Genomic DNA, 20,855 nt, shown 5'->3' with positions numbered 1-20,855 from the left:
GGGTGAACGAGGCTTAATTTGTGTTTTATTTAAAATAAAGGATTTTTCGTGGTGTGTGTTTTTTCACTTTTACTTACGGGTTGATCATGTCAGCTGTCACATAGACGCTGCCATGATCAAGCCTGGACTTAGTGGCGGTGATCCGCCGCCATTCACTCCTTGAATTACCCTTACTGCCACTGCATCACGGCAGCAGGAAGAGCCGGGGACACTCCGGTAGTGCCACATAATGCATGCGACATTCCCGGGGCAGCTGCGGGAGGTGGGAGTGAGTGAGGGCTCTCCCTCTCCCAGCCTGAGAATACCGGGCCACCGCTGTGATGCTTACCTCGGCTGGACGGTAAATATACAGCGGAGCCTCACGTGTTTTGTTTTCTATATTTCTGTTTGATTTCTATGTGTGTTCTATATGTCTGTGTTCTATGTCTGTGATGTCTGTCTGTGATGTGTGTTTTGTTTACTCTCTGCTCAGCTTCCTCTTCCTGTCATAATGACATCCCTTCCCTGCAAAACCGCAGACAAGCGAGTGTACCTTACCGGAGGTAAACCGCGAAATACAGCAGGGAATAACGCAGGAAAACGCAGTGAACCCGCACAGAATTTGCTGCCTCGCATTATTCCCTGCGGGATTTCACGATTACATGGCAGTCAATGGAGTGAAATCCCGCAGCGACGTGCGGAAAAGAAGTGACATGCAATTGTTTTTGCTGCGGGAATCCCCACAGCAAAACATGCAGCTGTCAAAATTCCGCATAGTGCGCACAGCATTTTTTTTTTTCCCATAGGATTTGCTGGTGATTCACCTGCAGAGATGTCATGAACATTTTTCTGCAGCGAAACATGCAGCAAATCCGCAGAAAATCCGCGGCAAAATCCGGTAAGTGCGCACAGGGGCCTTGGGGGTTCACTCACCTGTGCATATAAATACACAAAGTGCAATCAGCTATATAAAAAAAATTTGAATTGCACTCGCACCAATGTTATTCAATAGTGATGGTCGCGCGTGCTCTTCATTGTTCGTTACTCGATTGAGCATCGGGTTGCTCCAAAGCGACTTGAGTATCGATTATAATGGAAGTCAATGGGGAAACTCGAGCATTCTCAAACTCAGATGCCCGAGGCTCGATCGTGTAACAAGCTGAGAGAGAGAGAGAGAAAGAAAGAGCGAAAGAAAGAGCGAAAGAGAGCGAGAGAGAAGAGAGAAAGAGAGAAAGAGAGAAAGAGAGAAGAGAGAGAGAGAAGAGAGAGAGAGAAAGAAAGAGAAAGAAAGAGAAAGAAAGAGAAAGAAAGAGAAGAGAAAGAGAAAGAAAGAGGAAAGAAAGAGAAAAGAGAAAGAAAGAGAAAGAGAAAGAAAGAGAAAAAGAGAAAGAAAGAGAAAGAGAAGAAAGAGAAAGAGAAAGAGAAAGAGAAGAGAAAGAGAAGAGAAAGGAGAAAGAGAGAAAGAGAAAAGAGAAAGAGAGGGAAGAGAAGAAGAGAGAAAGAGAAGAGAAAGAGAAAGAGAAAGAAAGAGAAAGAAAGAGGAAAGAAAGAGAAAGAAAGAGAAAGAAAGAGAAAGAAAGAAGAAATAAAGAGAAAGAAAGAGAAAGAAAGAGAAGAAAGAAGAGAAAGAAAGAGAAAGAAGAGAAAGAAAGAGAGAAAGAAAGAGAAAGAAAGAGAAAGAAAGAGAAAGAAAGAGAGAAAGAAAGAGAAAAGAAAGAGAAAGAAGAGAAGAAAGAGAAAAGAGAGAGAGAAAGAGAGAGGAAAATGAGTAGAGAGAAAGAGAGAGAAGAGAATAGAGAGAAGAGAGAAAGAGAAGAAGAAAGAGAAAGAGAGAGAGAGAAGAAAGAGAGAAAGAAAGAGAGAAAGAGAAATAGAGAGCGTCAACTACTGCCCCTTTCAAAACCAACCTAACCATAGGATCTACCCTGTTATTGTAACTACAAGTGGTCTCGTTGCCCATAAAAACAGAAAAAAAAAACGTCTGCCGATTGGTTTCCTGTCAGATATTTGAGAAATGAGGGCCAAAAAACTGGCTTTATTGTCCAAAGCAACTAGTCATAAATCAGTTTTTAATTGCCTTAATAAAGTGAAAAGTTGTGCTACCATTGGTCTCCTTTTAACTTTCTCATAACAGTTTAGGAAATCAAAGCGGATTTCAGACTGGTTGCTGTGGGCAACAAGGCCCCCTGTTTCAGAAAACCTTTGGCCTCATTTCTTAAGAGCAAAAGCGGAGAAACAGGCCTCGTTGCCCATAGCAACCAACCAGAAATTGGCTTTTATTCCTTAAACTTGTGGAAAAATGTAAAGCTTGATTGGTCTGTACATCAGTACAGATTTCATGTTCTCATAGAAATTTAGGAAGTAGAAGGCTAACTGACAGGTTGCTATGTGGGCAACAAAGCCTGTTTTGGCCAACTTTGCCTTATTTTTCAAGAGTCCAAGATAAGTGGCCTGATTCAATATAGCATTAAAACCAGAATTGGCATAAAACGGCTTAAAAATTTACGACTTGATGTTTTTTCTTTTACGCCAGTTCCAGTCAGCTTTGTCAAAATGGGCTGAGCAGGGCAGAAAGGGGTTTTGGCTACACCATCCATTTAGCTCATGTAACATTGCGACACTTTAGTGGTGTAAATAAAGTGAGAAATTCCCTGACTGGAGAACCTGTCTGAGGGGAAGATCCACCGAACTCATAAGTTGAGCCTAATTCATTAGCTGGTGCGCGCCTGTTCATTAATCAGTCTGTGTTGAAGAACTCTGGAAAACTGGAACGCGTCCATAATAAGCCGTAATCATCCGTCCCGTGTATCCTGTGCTCTTATGACCTCCACAGCAGCGCGGAGTGGCCACGCTTTCTCTACCTTTCAACTTGCCGATCCTGATAATTCCGGCCCATGGTTATAACACCCTGCCCTTGTAGACAGGGGCAATAGTGATTAATTCTTCTTTCAACTGCACATTAGGCCCAATTTTCCTAATCGTCGTATTTTTACAGGAAAATGGAGAGTGGTGGTTGATGAATTTAGGGCTGAGTTTCTAAAAAGCGCATGCCTGTTTGTTTTGAGCAACTGTAGATTTGTCCCATTGACCTCCTTTTATTTACAGGAATCTGTCAAAAGGTTTTTGACACCTAATCTTAGAGCAGCATAATGTAGAGGCAGAGACCCTGATTCCAGCCCATGTGTCACTTACTGGGCTGCTTAGTGTAGTTTTGATAATCCACTGATGATTAACCAGTGATTTTATCATTAGAGGACTACTTGGCGTGCTGCAGATAGTCCAGCATATTCATGAGCTCTGTATAACTGCTAGATCTGCAGCAGAGAAAACATTGATTTTTATCAAAATGACAGTAAATAATTCAGTAAGTGACACATCGCTGGAATCAGGGTCTCTGTCTCTACATTATTCTGCACTCAGATGGGGTAGCAAAAACCTGCTGACAGATTCTCTTTAATACATTTTGTCCATAGTACATCTAAGAACACATTTTGCAAATCTGATGATCAAGAAGTCACAAAAGCATCTACAAAATGTGGCTTTCCGACACCAAAAACAGGCTTAAGCAACATGAAATCATCAGGCAACTGAGAGCTTAATTTTCAGTGAAGTCTGGGGGGGGGATTTTTGCAGACCCAATGCTTTACTTTTGTTTTAAGGCAGAATTTTGATAGCTTAGAACAAGAACTGTACTATTAATGTTTTTGCCAAGGACATCAGAGTTGCTTCATTTTCTCCGGGCTGACCACGAATGTCTAGAATTCCTCGTTTCCTGCAGTGTATGTGCGGCTATAATGGAGGATATCATCATATTGGAGAACTACTATTAAAGCAATTCCCCGATATAAGGAAGATTGTTATTGTCAGGTCCAGGAGGACCCATAAATTAAAAAGGTATAGAACTTATTTGTGAATGTTACAAAATGTACTTTCATTGCACCAGGATTTATACATACAAATCTTCATTCTCACCCTTTTGATTTTCCATTTGCTCGATTTTCTGCAAACTTCAGTTCCACAGGGTCATGGACGCCAACAGAGCGAATGGCGGAGAGGAGCTGCTGATCTGTCGTCCACTAGTGAATGAAAGAGGGATTCCCATCAAGTACAGATTTTCATCTAACAGCGTATTAGAAAGGCCTAGCATGTAACTGATTGATTGGGCAATCAGATGATCACTCTGGGTCCAGCTCCTTACATGCCAACTAACACCTTCATTTGCCACAAAAAAATTGAGCCTTAAAGCGCGCCAATCACCAGGAGTTTCGTATATACAGTGCCTACAAGTAGTATTCAACCCCCTGCAAATTTAGCAGGTTTGATAAGATGCAAATAAGTTAGAGCCGCAAACTTCAAACAAGAGCAGGATTTATTAACAGATGCATAAATCTTACAAACCAACAAGTTATGTTGCTCAGTTAAATTTTAATAAATTTTCAACATAAAAGTGTGGGTCAATTATTATTCAACCCCTAGGTTTAATATTTTGTGGAATAACCCTTGTTTGCAATTACAGCTAATAATCGTCTTTTATAAGACCTGATCAGGCCGGCACAGGTCTCTGGAGTTATCTTTGCCCACTCCTCCATGCAGATCTTCTCCAAGTTATCTAGGTTCTTTGGGTGTCTCATGTGGACTTTAATCTTGAGCTCCTTCCACAAGTTTTCAATTGGGTTAAGGTCAGGAGACTGACTAGGCCACTGCAACACCTTGATTTTTTCCCTCTTGAACCAGGCCTTGGTTTTCTTGGCTGTGTGCTTTGGGTCGTTGTCTTGTTGGAAGATGAAATGACGACCCATCTTAAGATCCTTGATGGAGGAGCGGAGGTTCTTGGCCAAAATCTCCAGGTAGGCCGTGCTATCCATCTTCCCATGCATGCGGACCAGATCGCCAGGCCCCTTGACTGAGAAACCGCCCCACAGCATGATGCTGCCACCACCATGCTCGACTGTAGGGATGGTATTCTTGGGGTCGTATGCAGTGCCATCCAGTCTCCAAACGTCACGTGTGTGGTTGGCACCAAGGATCTCGATCTTGGTCTCATCAGACCAGAGAACCTTGAACCAGTTTGTCTCAGAGTCCTCCAAGTGATCATGAGCAAACTGTAGACGAGCCTTGACATGACGCTTTGAAAGTAAAGGTACCTTACGGGCTCCTCTGGAACGGAGACCATTGCGGTGGAGTACGTTACTTATGGTATTGACTGAAACCGATGTCCCCACTGACATGAGATCTTCCCGGAGCTCCTTCCTTGTTGTCCTTGGGTTAGCCTTGACTCTTCGGACAAGCCTGGCCTCGGCACGGGAGGAAACTTTCAAAGGCTGTTCTGGCCGTGGAAGGCTAACAGTAGTTCCATAAGCCTTCCACTTCCGGATGATGCTCCCAACAGTGGAGACAGGTAGGCCCAACTCCTTGGAAAGGGTTTTGTACCCCTTGCCAGCCTTATGACCCTCCACGATCTTGTCTCTGACGGCCTTGGAATGCTCCTTTGTCTTTCCCATGTTGACCAAGTATGAGTGCTGTTCACAAGTTTGGGGAGGGTCTTAATTAGTCAGAAAAGGCTGGAAAAAGAGATAATTAATCCAAACATGTGAAGCTCATTGTCCTTTGTGCCTGAAATACTTCTTAATACTTTAGGGGAACCAAACAGAATTCTGGTGGTTCTGAGGGGTTGAATAATAAATGACCCTCTGAATAAACTTTTCTCAATTTAAAAAAAAAAAAAAGAAATAACATTCTTTTTTGCTGCAGTGCATTTCACACTTCCAGGCTGATCTACAGTCCAAATGTCACAATGCCAAGTTAATTCCGAATGTGTAAACCTGCTAAATCTGCAGGGGGTTGAAGACTACTTGTAGGCACTGTATAACCTAAAGCCAGTGCTATACTGGCACTCAGGCTGATTCTATACATAACTGTAGTGGTCAGCAGGATTTTCCTATATAACCTAAAGCCAGTGCTATACTGGCACTATCAGGCTGATTCTATACATACCTGTAGTGGTCAGCAGGATTTTCCTATATAACCTAAAGCCAGTGCTATACTGGCACTCAGGCTGATTCTATACATACCTTTAGTTGTCAGCTACTAGGATGTATAGGTTTTTGAAACACAAGCAAGAAAAGTTTGTACAATGAACAGCTTTTTGAATGACAGCAGCTGCAGATCAGCTGATCACTTGGGTGGTAGTAGGTTTTGATAGTGATTCCCACCCCTCTGCCTGCTCTATTCCTCCCTCTTTTCAATCGGCCTGATAGTGCCAGTATAGCACTGGCTTTAGGTTATATAGGAAAATCCTGGTGATTGGTGCGCTTTAAAGTGCTTTCCCGGACCAATTCTCAGTCCTAGGCCCTAATACCACCAATAGATTCTTGTCGGGTTGAACCAACAACATGGCTGCTACATGATGGTTATATACTGTATTTTTCAGATTATAAAGGTGCACTTTTTCTCCCAAAATTTGGGAGGAAAAGGAGGGGGGCGTCTTATAATCCAAATGTAGCTTACTGGGAGGTGGTGGAGGGGGTATTAGGAGGCAGGAGCAATGCTGCGGGTACTGTGCTGGGGCTGTTGTGCTGCTGTGACAATCCTAAATATGTCAGCAGTGCAGGTTTCAATAATGGCGCCCAGATTCGACGCGTGTGTAGATGGCGCTCTTGGCTCAAGATCTCATGTACACATGCTCCGCCTCTGGCCCACTGATCTCCCAGCAACGGACTTAAGGAAAATGGCGCCCGGAAGTGACGTGTGCACCGTTGAGATCTTGGCTTGTCCTATGACCTGTGACCGTAGGAATCAAACAGTAATAAATTCCATTTGCATGAAGGGATGTGAGCACAAACTAAAAAAAATAAAAAATATCATCTCACCCATGTAAAGTTTCCCAATATATAGAGATGCCTTCTTCCTGGCATTATTGTATGTGTACAGCACGGATGGTGGCTTCTTGCTTAAATCAGCAGCGGCTTGTACCATAGAGGTCGGCTCATTAGATTTCCCATCATTGTGAGATGAGGCCAAGGGATGCAATGGCCAAGACATCGTCATACAGGTCTACCTGCTCAGCAGCAAATTCTGAATCCTAGGAAAGCAGAAAATCATTATTAACTCTGCAAACAAACTACCGTGCAACATAAAGACCGGTGATCATGCCACAAAAGCTAAGACAATGAGTACAAGGCTACACTTACACATCTGAGCAAATTTTATCTGCAAGGAAAAGGATCATTTTTTTTCTCAGGTGGCCTCCTAGTTGCCATCTGGGTTTTTTGTGTTCCTTCCCAAATAAACGAAAAAAAAAAAAGACCCCTGAAATGTTTTCTTGTAAAATAAAAATATATTGGAATTGATCACTTGAGCAACAGAACACAAGTATGGATCAGAAGAAGAACTCCCCAGTTTTATGGATCTTGCAGCTGGATCCGTGATTGTCATGGATAAGTATACAAAGTCCATGAAACTCTATGGATTTATGTACTGCGAGAAAAAACAAGTGGACAGCATATGGAAAATGTCATCTGGATGTGGGACTGTAGCCTTAGTACGAAGAACAACAAAACAAACAAAAGCAACAATAGAATGATAAAGAGCATTCCCACCAAAATACCGGAAATGGGAAATCATGCTTGCACAGGTATGCATTTGCAGCAAAATTATTTTTTTTCGACTAATGCCTACTGTTACAGTATTACACATCTGCATCATTGTATAACAAAAGAAGGATGGAAATTCAGGAATTTGGGAAAGCTGGACCACACCATTATAAATGATATAAAATAGCCAATGTCATCATCACGCGGCTTCCCAAGGAACTATGCTGAAGAAGAGTAAAAACTAATAAGGATTTTATTTCCCAGCGCTTTTATTTTGGGAGCAATGCTCTTTAACATTAAAGTGTTTAGGATGGTAGAAATGAAAGTGGGAGATACGTTACTAGACATGCAAATAAGCTTTAATAGCCAGGCAATGTGATGGGTACATACAGGGTATGCCAAAGCTGACAATCACACCACTGCTTCTACTTTTGACCAGCAGTTTTAACCCCCCACCCCCACCCCCCGAGGTCAGATTTGTTCCCATAAACAATAAGGAAGGCAATTTTTTACGAAATAATGCCCATGCATGGCTTAATAGCTTAATGAAACTTCTTTCAATGAGGAAAAGGGGGAAGATTGGGCACATCAAGAAACATGTTTGCAGCATGCTGGAAGGTGAGCTTGCACTTTTCCAAGGGTTTTAAAGGGAACCTGTCACCACTTTTTCGGCCTATAAGCTGCGGCCCACCACCACCAGGCTCTTATATACAGCATTCTAACATGCTGTATATAAGAGCCCATGCCGGGTGTATAACATAAAAAATACTTTATAATAGTCACCTAACGGTCCTTCGCTCGGTTGACCCATATGGGCGTCTCCGTTGTCCGGTTACCGGCGCCTCCGCTTTTGGCCATCTTTGTCCTCTTTCTGACAGCCTGGGTGCATGACACGTCTACGTCATACACACTCGCCGGTCCTGCGCAGGCGCACTACAATACTTTGATCTGCCCTGCTCAGGACCTGAATGCCGGCAAGTGTGGATGACGTCAGACGCGTCATGCACCGCGGCTTCAGAAGATGGAGGACGAAGATGGCCAAAAGCGGCAGGCACCGGCAACGCCCATATGGCCAACCGCGCGATTGTTAGGTAAGTATTATAAAGTGTTTTTTATGTTCTCTACCGCGGCCTGGGCCTCTTATATACAGCATGTTTAGAATGCTTGTATATAAGAGCCCCGGTGGTGGTGGGCCGCAGCTTATAGGGCAAAAAGTGGTGACAGGTTCCCTTTAATAGCTTCCTCTACACGGGCTCCTTACAATCTAAGATGTGCATGCGACATGGCATGTGAGATTTGTTTCTACTCTCTGGCTCACTCAAAGATATACTAGATAAGGGCATATTACAAATGGACATGGCGGAGGAAAATATGTAGAGATAATCATTAGCAGGTCCCTTGAATATTGCCAGCAATGTCTCCCACCTACGTATAGCTTATATTACACAGTCTAAGGCTATGTGCGCACTGGGAAATGAAATTTCCCTTGCGTAAATTCCGCAGGCTCTCAAAGATCTTATCACCTGCGGAAAAAAAATCCGCATCAAATCCGCACCCGCGGATTGTCGCGTTTTGTTGCGGATTTGGTGCGGAATTGGTGCGGATTTGGTGCGGTTTTTCCGCAAAGCTGTTCCCTGCGTGATTTTTACATTAGATTAGGGAAAACCCGCAGCTACCTGCGGAAAAGAAGTTGACATGCACTTGTTTTTGCTGCGGGATTTCCGCAGTAAAACATGCAGCTGTCAAATTCTGCCTAGTGCGCACAGGATTTTTTTTCTCCATAGGATTTGCTGGTGATTCACTGCAGAGATGTTATGAACATTTTCTGCAGCGAAACATGCAGCAAATCCGCGGAAAATCCGCGGCAAAATCCGGTAAGTGCGCACATAGCCTTACAGAGTAAAAAGCTAGAAAAACAAAACAAGTGGCACACCTGTTTAAAAGTAGTGTGTTATATAGCTTAGGTTTAATACATTCAAGTATTATTTTATTGTTGGAAGATAGAAGCCATGTTTTTCTTTTATCCTGTGTAAGACAGCCATACCCCTAAAATAACTGTGGCTGGACAACCGTTCACTGCTCGGCCTTTTCTCCAAACCTCACCTTGAACGCGCCATGTTTATTCCAATAAGAAAAGGGGAAAGAGTAGCCTGCATTGGTTCAATTGGTGGGACGAGCACGCCGCGGAGCTGTCTCCACCTTAGTGGTCAGTTCATACGACCCATGGCTAGGTCTGGTTTTCAGGGAAGGACTTCTTAGCCTATCTTCACACATTGTGTTTTTTCTGCAGCAAAACATGCTCGCTTGGTAGTAAAAAGCGGCATTTTTGTGGCTTTTTTTGTGTCATTTGTCTACAGCACATTTAAAGAAAGTTAGTTTCATTCACCATAAACACAGCAGTGTTTTTGCACTCACTGCTTTCAATAATGAAAAAAAGAAGCAAAAAACACTGAAAGAATTGACATGCTGCCTCTTTCAAAACCACAATTTTCTATTTCAGTTAGCTCAGGTATCCATGGTTACGACCACTAGCTAACTATCACCATATGCGTGGTCGTAAGTAACCATGGATACCCAAGCTGCTGCAATGCCCTACACATGAAGTAAGTGACATGGCTAATCAGGAGAACTATACAACATTCCTAATTCAAGACATTTGGGATAGGATCTTGTAGATGGGAATACCCCTTTATGTTCTATTCTCCCTGCAGCTGCTGATTTCCAGTCCAGTGGGCGGTGTCAGGGCTCTGAGCAGTCAGTGCTATAATCACACCACTGATCCCTGAGTGACAGTCTGCTCTGGAGTTTGTATTTGCAGATAGATGTCACTCAGGAATTGGTGGAGATCATAAGAGCACGCTTGACAGAAGCCAGCATCTGAAGGGAGAATATAACTTCAATTTCTGTGCAGCCAAACGTCATGTAGACTCATGTGTACCTGCAGATTAGCATTTTGGCTGCAGATTTACACCCTTATATTCTGATGACAGCTTCCCTTTAACAAGCAGTGTGTTTTCACAGACTATTATGCAGCATTTCCCAAAAGATCTTCAGCTCAATGGAGTTAGTGAAGAATCAATGTGGCTCAGATTTATTTGCTTCAATAGTCCCTAGCTGCAATACCAAACCCCATGGGAGTGTATGACAGTGTTGTTGGAAGAAGGCAGCCATATTTTCCTAATTTAGCATAGCCCCTTTTAAGTCTAATCATTATGTAAACCTGGTGTGCGTCTGTCTTGCGATCTGTAGCAGAGATGGAGTGCGGCACCTTATGGGCTGCTGACAACGTTTGCAGATGTTGTGTCTTCACCTCTTCAGAGCATGACCGATATTCCTGTGTTATCTGGGCACTACGTGACCTCTTCTAATGAACCGAAAAGGTGGTTTTCAAGCGATGTTTGTTAGAAAAGAAAAAGCACTGCAGTTTTCGAAGCAAATTATAACAGAAAGCCGCCGGAGGTAGAGCGCGGCAAACATGACGACAAAACTACCAGTGTAGCCACTTCAAAAACAAGACGTCCACCGGCATCTAAAAGACACTGTGTGCACACCTTCAAGAAATGGGAACAATGCCTTTGTCAGGCAATTCTACCTGGAACCTGCCTGAAAAAAAGAGCTAATAAGACACTTAAAAGAATGAACAATCATAGGAGCAGTACTTTTGATGGGATTAGTCACTATGGTAATCAGCAGAAGAGAAGTGGTTGTGCAGGACCTGTGCTGATGTCACAATCATGTGACTAATGGGCAGAGCTGAGCAGATAAGTGCTGGTAAAGGACCTGTGGTGTAATTAAGTTTAAAAAAAAAAAAAGACTCATGAATAACCTTGAGTGACAGTGACTGATCGCAGCAAAAGCTCCACCCCTATTGTCTGAAACCTAATGTATTTAATGCATTCACCAAAGCGTATAAATGTATTTAAGAAAAAATATATATTTTTTTTTTAAACCATGTTAGTGATGTACATTGCATCATTTAAAACACACTGGGGGTGGCTTAATATAAAAAAAACAAAAACACGACATGACAGGTTCCCTTTAAGGTTTCTTTGGAATATCAGATCAGTCAACAGCAACTTGACTACTTCAAGGCTGTGATCAATTTTATGTCGGTCTGCAGAAAATAAAAAAGGACTACATTGTGCCCACTGATAACTACAGCTAATGTTATCAAGGCACTTCAATTTAGATATTCCCTGACTTTGAACAAGAATCACATCAAGCCGTTTTTGAACAATTTTAGTTAAAGCAATGAGTGGCAAAAAAGGCAGCTCTCCAAAATAGAAGGGCAAAATAGATGACTAGTTAAAGGTTTTTTTTTTTTCAAAATGGAAAATTACCCATAGGATAGTGGATAATTTCCTTAAAGCTGGAGGTCTTAAGGTCCAGTCACACTAAACAACTTACCAGTGATCCCAACAACGATAGGGATCGCTGGTAAGTTGCTAGGAAGTTGCTGGTGAGATGTCACACTGCAACGCTCCAGCGATCCCACCAGCAACCTGACCTGGCAGGGATCGCTGGAGCGTCGCTACACGAGTTGCTGGTGAGCTCACCAGCAACCAGTGACCAGCCCCCAGCGCCGCGTGGAAGATGCTGCGCTTGGTAACTAAGGTAAATATCGGGTAACCAACCCGATATTTACCTTGGTTACCAGCTCACGCAGCTACACATGCAGAGAGCAGGGAGCAGCGCACACTGAGCGCTGGCTCCCTGCTCTCCTAGTACAGCACACATCGGATTAATTACCCGATGTGTGCTGCAGCTAAATGTGCACAGAGCAGGGAGCAGCGCACAATGCTTAGCGCTGCTCCCTGCTCTCCTAGCTACAGCACACATTGGGGTAATTACCCGATGTGTCCTGCAGCTACATGTGCACAGAGCAGGAGCCGGCACTGACAGCTGAGAGCGGCGGAGGCTGGTAACAAAGGTAAATATCGGGTAACCAAGGACAGGGCTTCTTGGTTACCCGATATTTACATTGGTTACCAGCCTCCGCAGAAGCCGGCTCCTGCTGCCTGCACATTTAGTTGTTGCTCTGTCGCTGTCACACACAGCGATCTGTGCTTCACAGCGGGGAGAGCAACAACTAAAAAATGGCCCAGGACATTCAGCAACAACCAACGACCTCACAGCAGGGGCCAGGTTGTTGCTGGATGTCACACACAGCAACATCGCTGCTACGTCACAAAAGTTGTTCGTTAGCAGCGATGTTGCTAGCGATGTTGCTTAGTGTGACGGGGCCTTTACTGCTGGCACACCCAGCAATGCCAATAGTGCTGCTTTCACACATCAGTTTATTGCCATCAGGCATAATCCGGCAAAAACCTAAACAAAACTGATCCGGCGTCTGTTGACGCCGGATCCGTTTTTTCTGCCATAGACTTCTATTAGCGCCGGATTGTGGCGGACGGCCTTGCGTTCCATCCAACTTTCACTAATTTGCTAGTCCGGCGGCCCGGATAGAACGCTGAGGGGAACGTTTTTTGTCTCTGGCATGTGTTATAACGGAAGGCCTATGGTCTTTTGAACTGAGCATGCTCAGTTTAGTTTCACACATCCGGCTTTTCGCGCCTGTTTGCCGGATTCGGCGCACGCCAGTACAGTGTATACAGTTCAATGGCAGCGCGACAAACGCCGGTCAGATGCTGTCCTGTGACTGGAGCATGTGACCTGAAAGTTGCGGCGCGGCCAATGTACTGTATACACTGTACTGGCGTACGCTGAATCCAGCAAACAGCCGGATGTGTGAAACCGGCCTCAGTATCACAAGGGATCCATCAAAAAAACTGAAGGAACTGATGGAAAAAACTGATGCAACTGATCCGTTTTTTTTGCTACATCTGTCGCATCAGTTTTTTTGCCGGATCATGCCTGATGCCAAAAAACTGATGTGTAAAAGCAGTCTCACAAAGCAGAGGTGCGTACGTTCGATCTCCACTCCCTTCATGGTCTATGGGACTGTCAGGAAAAACGGAGTCTCATAATTAATGGAGTGGAAATTGACCATCTGCACATCTGCTCTATTCCAGAGCGTCTCTGCACAGCCCAGGTCTAGGGCCCCAACCACATGGGTTTCCAGCGATCTGAAAGATATCCTTAGGAATTTGTTTGCAATTTTCGAGAAAACCCTTTTAATTCATCTAAAAAAAATAAATAAGTGTAGAAGTCTTTTCTTGACTTAAAAGAAATAAAATATACAATAACTGCACCAATGTGCCTGAGGCATTCTCGCTTTACAGACCGGTCTGATTAATGAAGCCACTCATCAAAAACAACACAACTACTCTGCATTTCCAGGTATTTCTCTTTATTCACAAAGCACTACAATTTTTTACTGACAATGCTAACAAAAATGAGATCAAAGGACATCAAATGGGGGATAAGAAGTGACACAAAGGATCTGTACATAAACCAAGTGCTGCAACACTAGAATTAAAGTAGCCTGAAATTGACAAACAAAATACAAGAACTTTGCTTTCTTTTACAGATTTGGGCCTCACAACTAAAGGGCGCTTTTCACGCAGCGACATCGCTAGCGATCGCACCCGCCCCCCGTCGTTTGTGCAGCAAATCGCTGCCCATGGCGCACAATATCGCAGGTACGCGTCACACATACTTACCTGCCTAGCGACGTCGCTGTGGCCGACGAGCAGCCTCTTTTCTAAGGGCGCGGTTCTTGCGGCGTCACAGCGACGTCACACGGCAGGCGTCCAATAGAAGCGGATGGGCGGAGAGCAGCCGCCTGAAAGACACGCCCACCTCGTTGCTGGAGGACGCAGGAACGCTGTTTGTTGTTCCTGGGGTGTCACACGTAGCGATCTGTGCTGCCTCAGGAATGACGAACAACCTGCGTCCAAAAGCAGCAACGACATTTGGTAAATGGACGACGTGTCAACAATCAACGATTTGGTGAGTATTTTGCATCGTTAGCGGTCGCTCATGTGTGTCACACGCAACGAAATCACTAACGAGGCCGGATGTGCGTCACGAATTCCGTGACCCCAACGTTAATGATGTCATTGTGTGTAACGGGGCCTTAAGACTTTGCTAAAAGTAATAAGCTGGGTTCACACTAATCGACAGCGACGTCGCTGTTACGTCACCATTTTCGGTGACGTAACAGCGACCTTGTAAGTCGCTGTTATGATCGCTGCTTAGCTGTCAAACAAAGCAGACGCAGCAGCGATCATAACGTCGCTACATGTGCAGAGAGCAAGGAGCCGCGCTTAGCGCTGGCTCCTTGCTCTCCTAGGTACAGTACACATCGGGTTAATTAACCCGATGTGTGCTGCAGCTAAATGTCACAGTGCAGAGAGCAGGGAGCCGCGCTTAGCGCTGGCTCCTTGCTCTCCTAGGTACAGTACACATCGGGTTAATTAACCCGATGTGTGCTGCAGCTACATGTCACAGTGCAGAGAGCAGGGAGCCGCGCGCACTGCTTAGCGCTGGCTCCTTGCTACAGTATACATCGGGTTAATTACCCGATGTGTACTCCAGCCACATGTGCAGACAGCAGGAGCCGGCACTGGCAGCAAGAGCGGAGGCTGGTAACTAAGGTAAATATCGGGTAACCAGGGAAAGGTCTTCCCTTGGTTACCCGATGTTTACGCTGGTTACAGCTTACCGCAGCTGCCAGTGCCGGATCCTGATCGCTTCATTTCGTCGCTCTCTCGCTGTCACACACAGCGATGTGTGTGTCACAGCGGGAGAGTGACGACCAAAAAATGAAGCTGGACATTCAGCAACGACCGGCGACCTCACAGCAGGGGCCAGGTCGTTGCTGGATGTCACACACAGCGACAGCGACGTCGCTGCAACGTCACAGAAAATGGTGACGTAGCAGCGACGTCGTTGTCGTCGTCGTCGTTATGTGTGACACCAGCTTTAGAAGAGATGAGCCCTTTAAGATCAGATTAGAATAAAGCCTTATTGTTAATAAGTCACAGAAAAAGATGCAAATAAGCTCTCTCCTGAAAGGAATTGCAGCAGTGCCACCTATTGGTGGCTAATATCACTTACAGGTGGCTACCCTGTAGTATCGGCCAGGTTAGACACCCAACTACAGGTAGCGATTTTGGGGAACATTCTGTATCCAACCACCAAGGACAAGAAATGAAGGCCGGTTGGCTACGTACGCACCGATTAGCGGCCTGCTTAGGAAGAAATGCTATGATCACAGAACGATTAATTACACAGGACGATGTGCTGCCAATAATGATTTTTTTATGTTTGCTCAAAAATCATTGCACCCAATACATGATCATTTTGTCCTGTTTTAAGTGTTTCCCAGATAGGTCTACAATCAGGAAGAGGGTTCATACTCGAGGATTGTCAGGGGTAAGGAAGTCTCTTAAGACCCCCTTTACACACTGCAACATGGCTAGCGACATCGCTGTAGCGTCACTGGTTTTGTGACGTAATAGCGACCTCCCCAGCGACATTGCAGTGTGTGACACGCATCAGTGACCTGGCCCCCGCTGTGAGGTCGCTGATCGCTACAAATCTTTCAGGACCATTCTTTGGTGCTTTGTTTCCCGCTGCGCAGCATGCATCGGTGTGTTTGACACCGTTACAACGACATTATTGGCAACTTAGAACCCAGCCCGTAGGCGTGCTATAGCGTTCACTTTCCCGCCCCCTTACCTCCGATCGGTGGTCGCTGTTGCCTTCTGATTGGGCGGCTTTCACTGAAAAGGCAACTTTAGCGCTTCCGTCCTTTGTTTCAAAGCTACCTTGTTCCTGAGCGTGCTGGTTTGCGCATCATTAGAGCGTTCTCCAGTCTGCAATACTGTAAAGCCTATACGGTAAGCATCATTTGATTGAAGCTGTATAAATAAACCAGTGTGGAGTCGCCGCACAGAGAACTCTACAAAGATCCGCTAAGCAACAGAAGCTCAGGAACAAAGGATATACAAGCGCGACTTTTGCCAATCTTTCCAAGCTCGGGGACGCCAATAAGAACGCACTAGCGATCACCAATCGGAGGTCGGGGGGCGTGCAAGAAGGACACCTAGGTGGTTTCAAACACCACGCCCCTAACATAGGTGTGAGTCAGCAAATAGCTGCTGTGTGACACGTCCCCAACAACCAGCGAGGTTGTTCTGTAGGTCCGTATCGCTGCTGCGTCGTTGGCCCAATCTGCCTGTTTGACAGCTCACCAGTGACTGTTAGAGACTTTCCAGCACTCCCAGCCAGGTCGGGATCGCTAAAAAGTCTCAGTGTGTAAAAGGGGCCTTTAGGCTATGTTCCCCAATCAGGAGAGCCTGCATTGTAGATACAGTGTGTCTACTCTTGTGGAGGCGGGAGAACGCAGCGGTCCAAATCTAGCAAAAAGAGCGTCATTATACCCTACAGAACAGTATACAGGAGTCTAGGAGGCAGAGCATTATTATACACTATAGGGCAGTATACAGGAATCCAGGAGACAGAGCAATATTATACACTATAGGGCAGAATACAGGAGTCTAGGAGGCAGAGCAATATTATACACTATAGGGCAGAATACAGGAGTCTAGGAGGCAGAGCAATATTATACACTATAGGGCAGTATACAGGAATCCAGGAGACAGAGCAATATTATACACTATAGGGCAGAATACAGGAGTCTAGGAGGCAGAGCAATATTATACACTATAGGGCAGAATACAGGAGTCTAGGAGGCAGAGCAATATTATACACTATAGGGCAGTATAGAGGAGTCTAGGAGGCAGAGCATTATTATGCCCTATAGGGCAGTATACAGGAGTCTAGGAGGCAGAGCATTATTATGCCCTATAGGGCAGTATACAGAAGTCTAGGAGGCAGAGCATTATTATGCCCTATAGGGCAGTATACAGGAGTCTAGGAGGAAGAGAATTATTATGCCCTATAGGGCTGGATCCAGGAGTCTAGGAGGCAGAGCATTATTATGCCCTATAGGGCAGTATACAGGAGTCTAGGAGGCAGAGCATTATTATGCCCTATAGGGCACTATACAGGTGTCTAGGAGGCAGAGCATTATTATGCCCTATAGGGCAGTATACAGGAGGCAGAGCATTATTATGCCCTATAGGGCAGTATACAGGAGTCTAGGAGACAGAGCATTATTATGCCCTATAGGGCAGTATACAGGAGTCTAGGAGGCAGAGCATTATTATGCCCTATAGGGCAGTATACAGGAGTCTAGGAGGCAGTGCAATATTATACACTATAGGGCAGTATACAGGAGTCTAGGAGACAGAGCATTATTATGCCCTATAGGGCAGTATACAGGAGTCTAGGAGGCAGAGCATTATTATGCCCTATAGGGCAGTATACAGGAGTCTAGGAGGCAGAGCATTATTATGCCCTATAGGGCACTATACAAGTGTCTAGGAGGCAGAGCATTATTATGCCCTATAGGGCACTATACAGCTATACAGGTGTCTAGGAGGCAGAGCATTATTATGCCCTATAGGGCAGTATACAGGAGGCAGAGCATTATTATGCCCTATAGGGCAGTATACAGGAGTCTAGGAGACAGAGCATTATTATGCCCTATAGGGCAGTATACAGGAGTCTAGGAGACAGAGCATTATTATGCCCTATAGGGCAGTATACAGGAGTCTAGGAGTCAGAGCATTATTATGCCCTATAGGGCAGTATACAGGAGTCTAGGAGGCAGAGCATTATTATGCCCTATAGGGCAGTATACAGGAGTCTAGGAGTCAGAGCATTATTATGCCCTATAGGGCAGTATACAGGAGTCTAGGAGGCAGAGCATTATTATGCCCTATAGGGCAGTATAGAGGAGTCTAGGAGTCAGAGCATTATTATGCCCTATAGGGCAGTATACAGGAGTCTAGGAGACAGAGCATTATTATGCCCTATAGGGCAGTATACAGGAGTCTAGGAGTCAGAGCATTATTATGCCCTATAGGGCAGTATACAGGAGTCTAGGAGGCAGAGCATTATTATGCCCTATAGGGCAGTATAGAGGAGTCTAGGAGGCAGAGCATTATTATGCCCTATAGGGCAGTATACAGGAGTCCAGGAGGCAGAGCATTATTATGCCCTATAGGGCTGGATCCAGGAGTCAGCAGGATGCGCTGTGCCATAACATAAGCACCCCCCCCCACAGACTACACCCACCTAGAAGCTGAATCTGCATTATAAGGTATTAGAACTACTATGTCCCAAGAATGACAAAAGTATTTTAGAAGAGATACCTTTATAGGCTAACCAGAATAATTATATTAGCAGCTTTCAGAGCACACAGGCTCCTTCTTCAGGCAAATTGCAAATGAATTCCTGAGACAAAATCACAACATTTAAATGACTGTTACAACAGGACATGGGAATGCCTCCTAAAGATAAGCCAAGGAAATCAAATTAAGGTTTTTGTTAGAAATGCAGATGAGTTGGAAGGGGTCTGTTCAGATCACTTCTGAGGTTCTTCTGTTGGAGGTGTGAAGTGTGTCCTTGTAGTGAGTCATAAAACCAGGTGTTAAAGCTGGGTTTACACACTGCAACATCGCAAAGGACATCGCTGTAACGTCACCGGTTTTGTGACGTAACAGCGACCTCCCTAAGTCTCTGGTGAGTCGCTGGTGAGCTGTCAAACAGGCAAACCTGGCCAACAACTCAACAGCGATCCGGACCTGCAGAGCGACCTAGCTGGTTGTTGGGGACGTTGATAAGCAGCCTTTTGAAAGGGAAGTTGCTAACAAAGTCTCTGCAAAGTCTTTCACACACTGAAACTTTCCAGCGATGCTTGCTGCACAGCGGGAAACAAAGGACCTAGGAATGGTCCTGAACGATTTGTAACGATTACAACTTCACAGCAGGGGCCGGGTCGCTGATAGGTTTCACACACTGCAACATCGCAAACAACATCGCTATTGCGTCACAAAACCGGTGACGTTACAGCGATGTCGTTTGAGATGTTGCAGTGTGTAAACCCAGCTTAAGGCCCAGTCACACATAACGACTTACCAACGATCCCGAAAACGATGGGACCTGATAGGGATCGCAGGTAAGTCGCTGGGAGGTCGCAGGTGAGATGTCACACAGTCAGATCTTACCAGCGATGCAGGAACAATACAGATCGCAGTAGCGACCTGTATAACGATCTCAGCAGTCACTGTGACTCTGTCACACAGTGTGAAACACAGCGATGTGTCCTGCCCAGCAGGACGTCGCCTTTGAAGAAAATGACCTGGACCATTCAGCAACGACTAGCGATCTCACAGCAGGGGCCTGATCGCTGGTAAGTGTCACACATAACGAGATCGCTAACGGGATCGCAACTGCGTCACCAAAACGGTGACTCATCTGCGATCTCGCTAGCGATCTCGTTATGTGTGACAGTACCTTTAAGGTACTGTCACACATAATGAGATCGCTAGCGAGATCGCAGCTGAGTCATGGTTTCCATGACGCAGTAGCGATCCAGTTAGCGATCTCGTTATGTGTGACACCTACCAGCGATCAGGCCCCTGCTGTGAGATCTCTAGTCCTTGCAGAATGGTCCAGACCATTTTCTTCAAAGGCGATGTCCTGCTGGGCAGGACACATCGCTGTGTTTCACACTGTGTGACAGAGTCACAGTGACTGCTGAGATCGTTATACAGGTCGCTACTGCGATCTGTATTGTTCTGCATCACTGGTAAGGGGTGCTTCACACACAGCGAGATCGCTACTGAGATCGCTGCTGAGTCACGTTTTTTGTGACCTCATTAGCGATCTCGCTGTGTGTGACACAGAGCAGCGATCTGGCCCCTGCTGTGAGATCGCTGCTCGTTACACACAGCCCTGGTTCGTTTTTTTATTGTTGCTCTCCCGCTGATAAGCACACATCGCTGTGTGTGACAGCAAGAGAGCAACAATCCTGAATGTGCAGGGAGCAGGAGCCGGCGTCTGACAGCCTACGGTAAGCTGTAACCAAGGTAAACATCAGGTAACCAAGGTGGCTACCCGATATTTACCTTCGTTACCAGCCTCCGCAGCTCTCACGCTGCCAGTGCCGGCTCCTGCTCCCTGCACACACTAAGCTAAGTGGTGTGTGCTGGTAACTAATGTAAACATCGGGTAACCATACCCGATGTTTACCTTAGTTACCAGTGTCCGCAGCTTCCAGACGCCGGCTCCGTGCAAGCGCAGCGTCGCTTGCACGTCGCTGCTGGCTGGGGGCTGGTCACTGGTGAGATCTGCCTGTTTGGCAGCTCACCAGCGACCATGTAGCGATGCAGCAGCGATCCTGACCAGGTCAGATCGCTGGTCGGATCGCTGCTGCATCGCTAAAGTGTGAAGGTACCCTAAAAT

General features: G+C 45.4%; 1 protein-coding gene across 1 annotated transcript in view; it reads right to left on the bottom strand.

The window, feature by feature from the left end:
* Nucleotides 1-20,855, bottom strand: part of CPSF7 (cleavage and polyadenylation specific factor 7) — an 81,751-nt gene that overhangs the window by 58,109 nt on the left and 2,787 nt on the right. The window contains 4 exon segments of the mRNA XM_075325250.1: nt 3,952-4,055; nt 6,849-6,863; nt 6,865-6,999; nt 7,001-7,060. Coding sequence (XP_075181365.1) covers nt 3,952-4,055; nt 6,849-6,863; nt 6,865-6,999; nt 7,001-7,060 — 314 coding nt within the window.

This window comes from Anomaloglossus baeobatrachus, chromosome 10 (assembly GCF_048569485.1).
Source record: "Anomaloglossus baeobatrachus isolate aAnoBae1 chromosome 10, aAnoBae1.hap1, whole genome shotgun sequence".
NCBI lineage: Eukaryota > Metazoa > Chordata > Amphibia > Anura > Aromobatidae > Anomaloglossus > Anomaloglossus baeobatrachus.
Note: the sequence above shows the minus strand (reverse complement) of the source record. Positions and strands in the feature narration are given on the sequence as shown.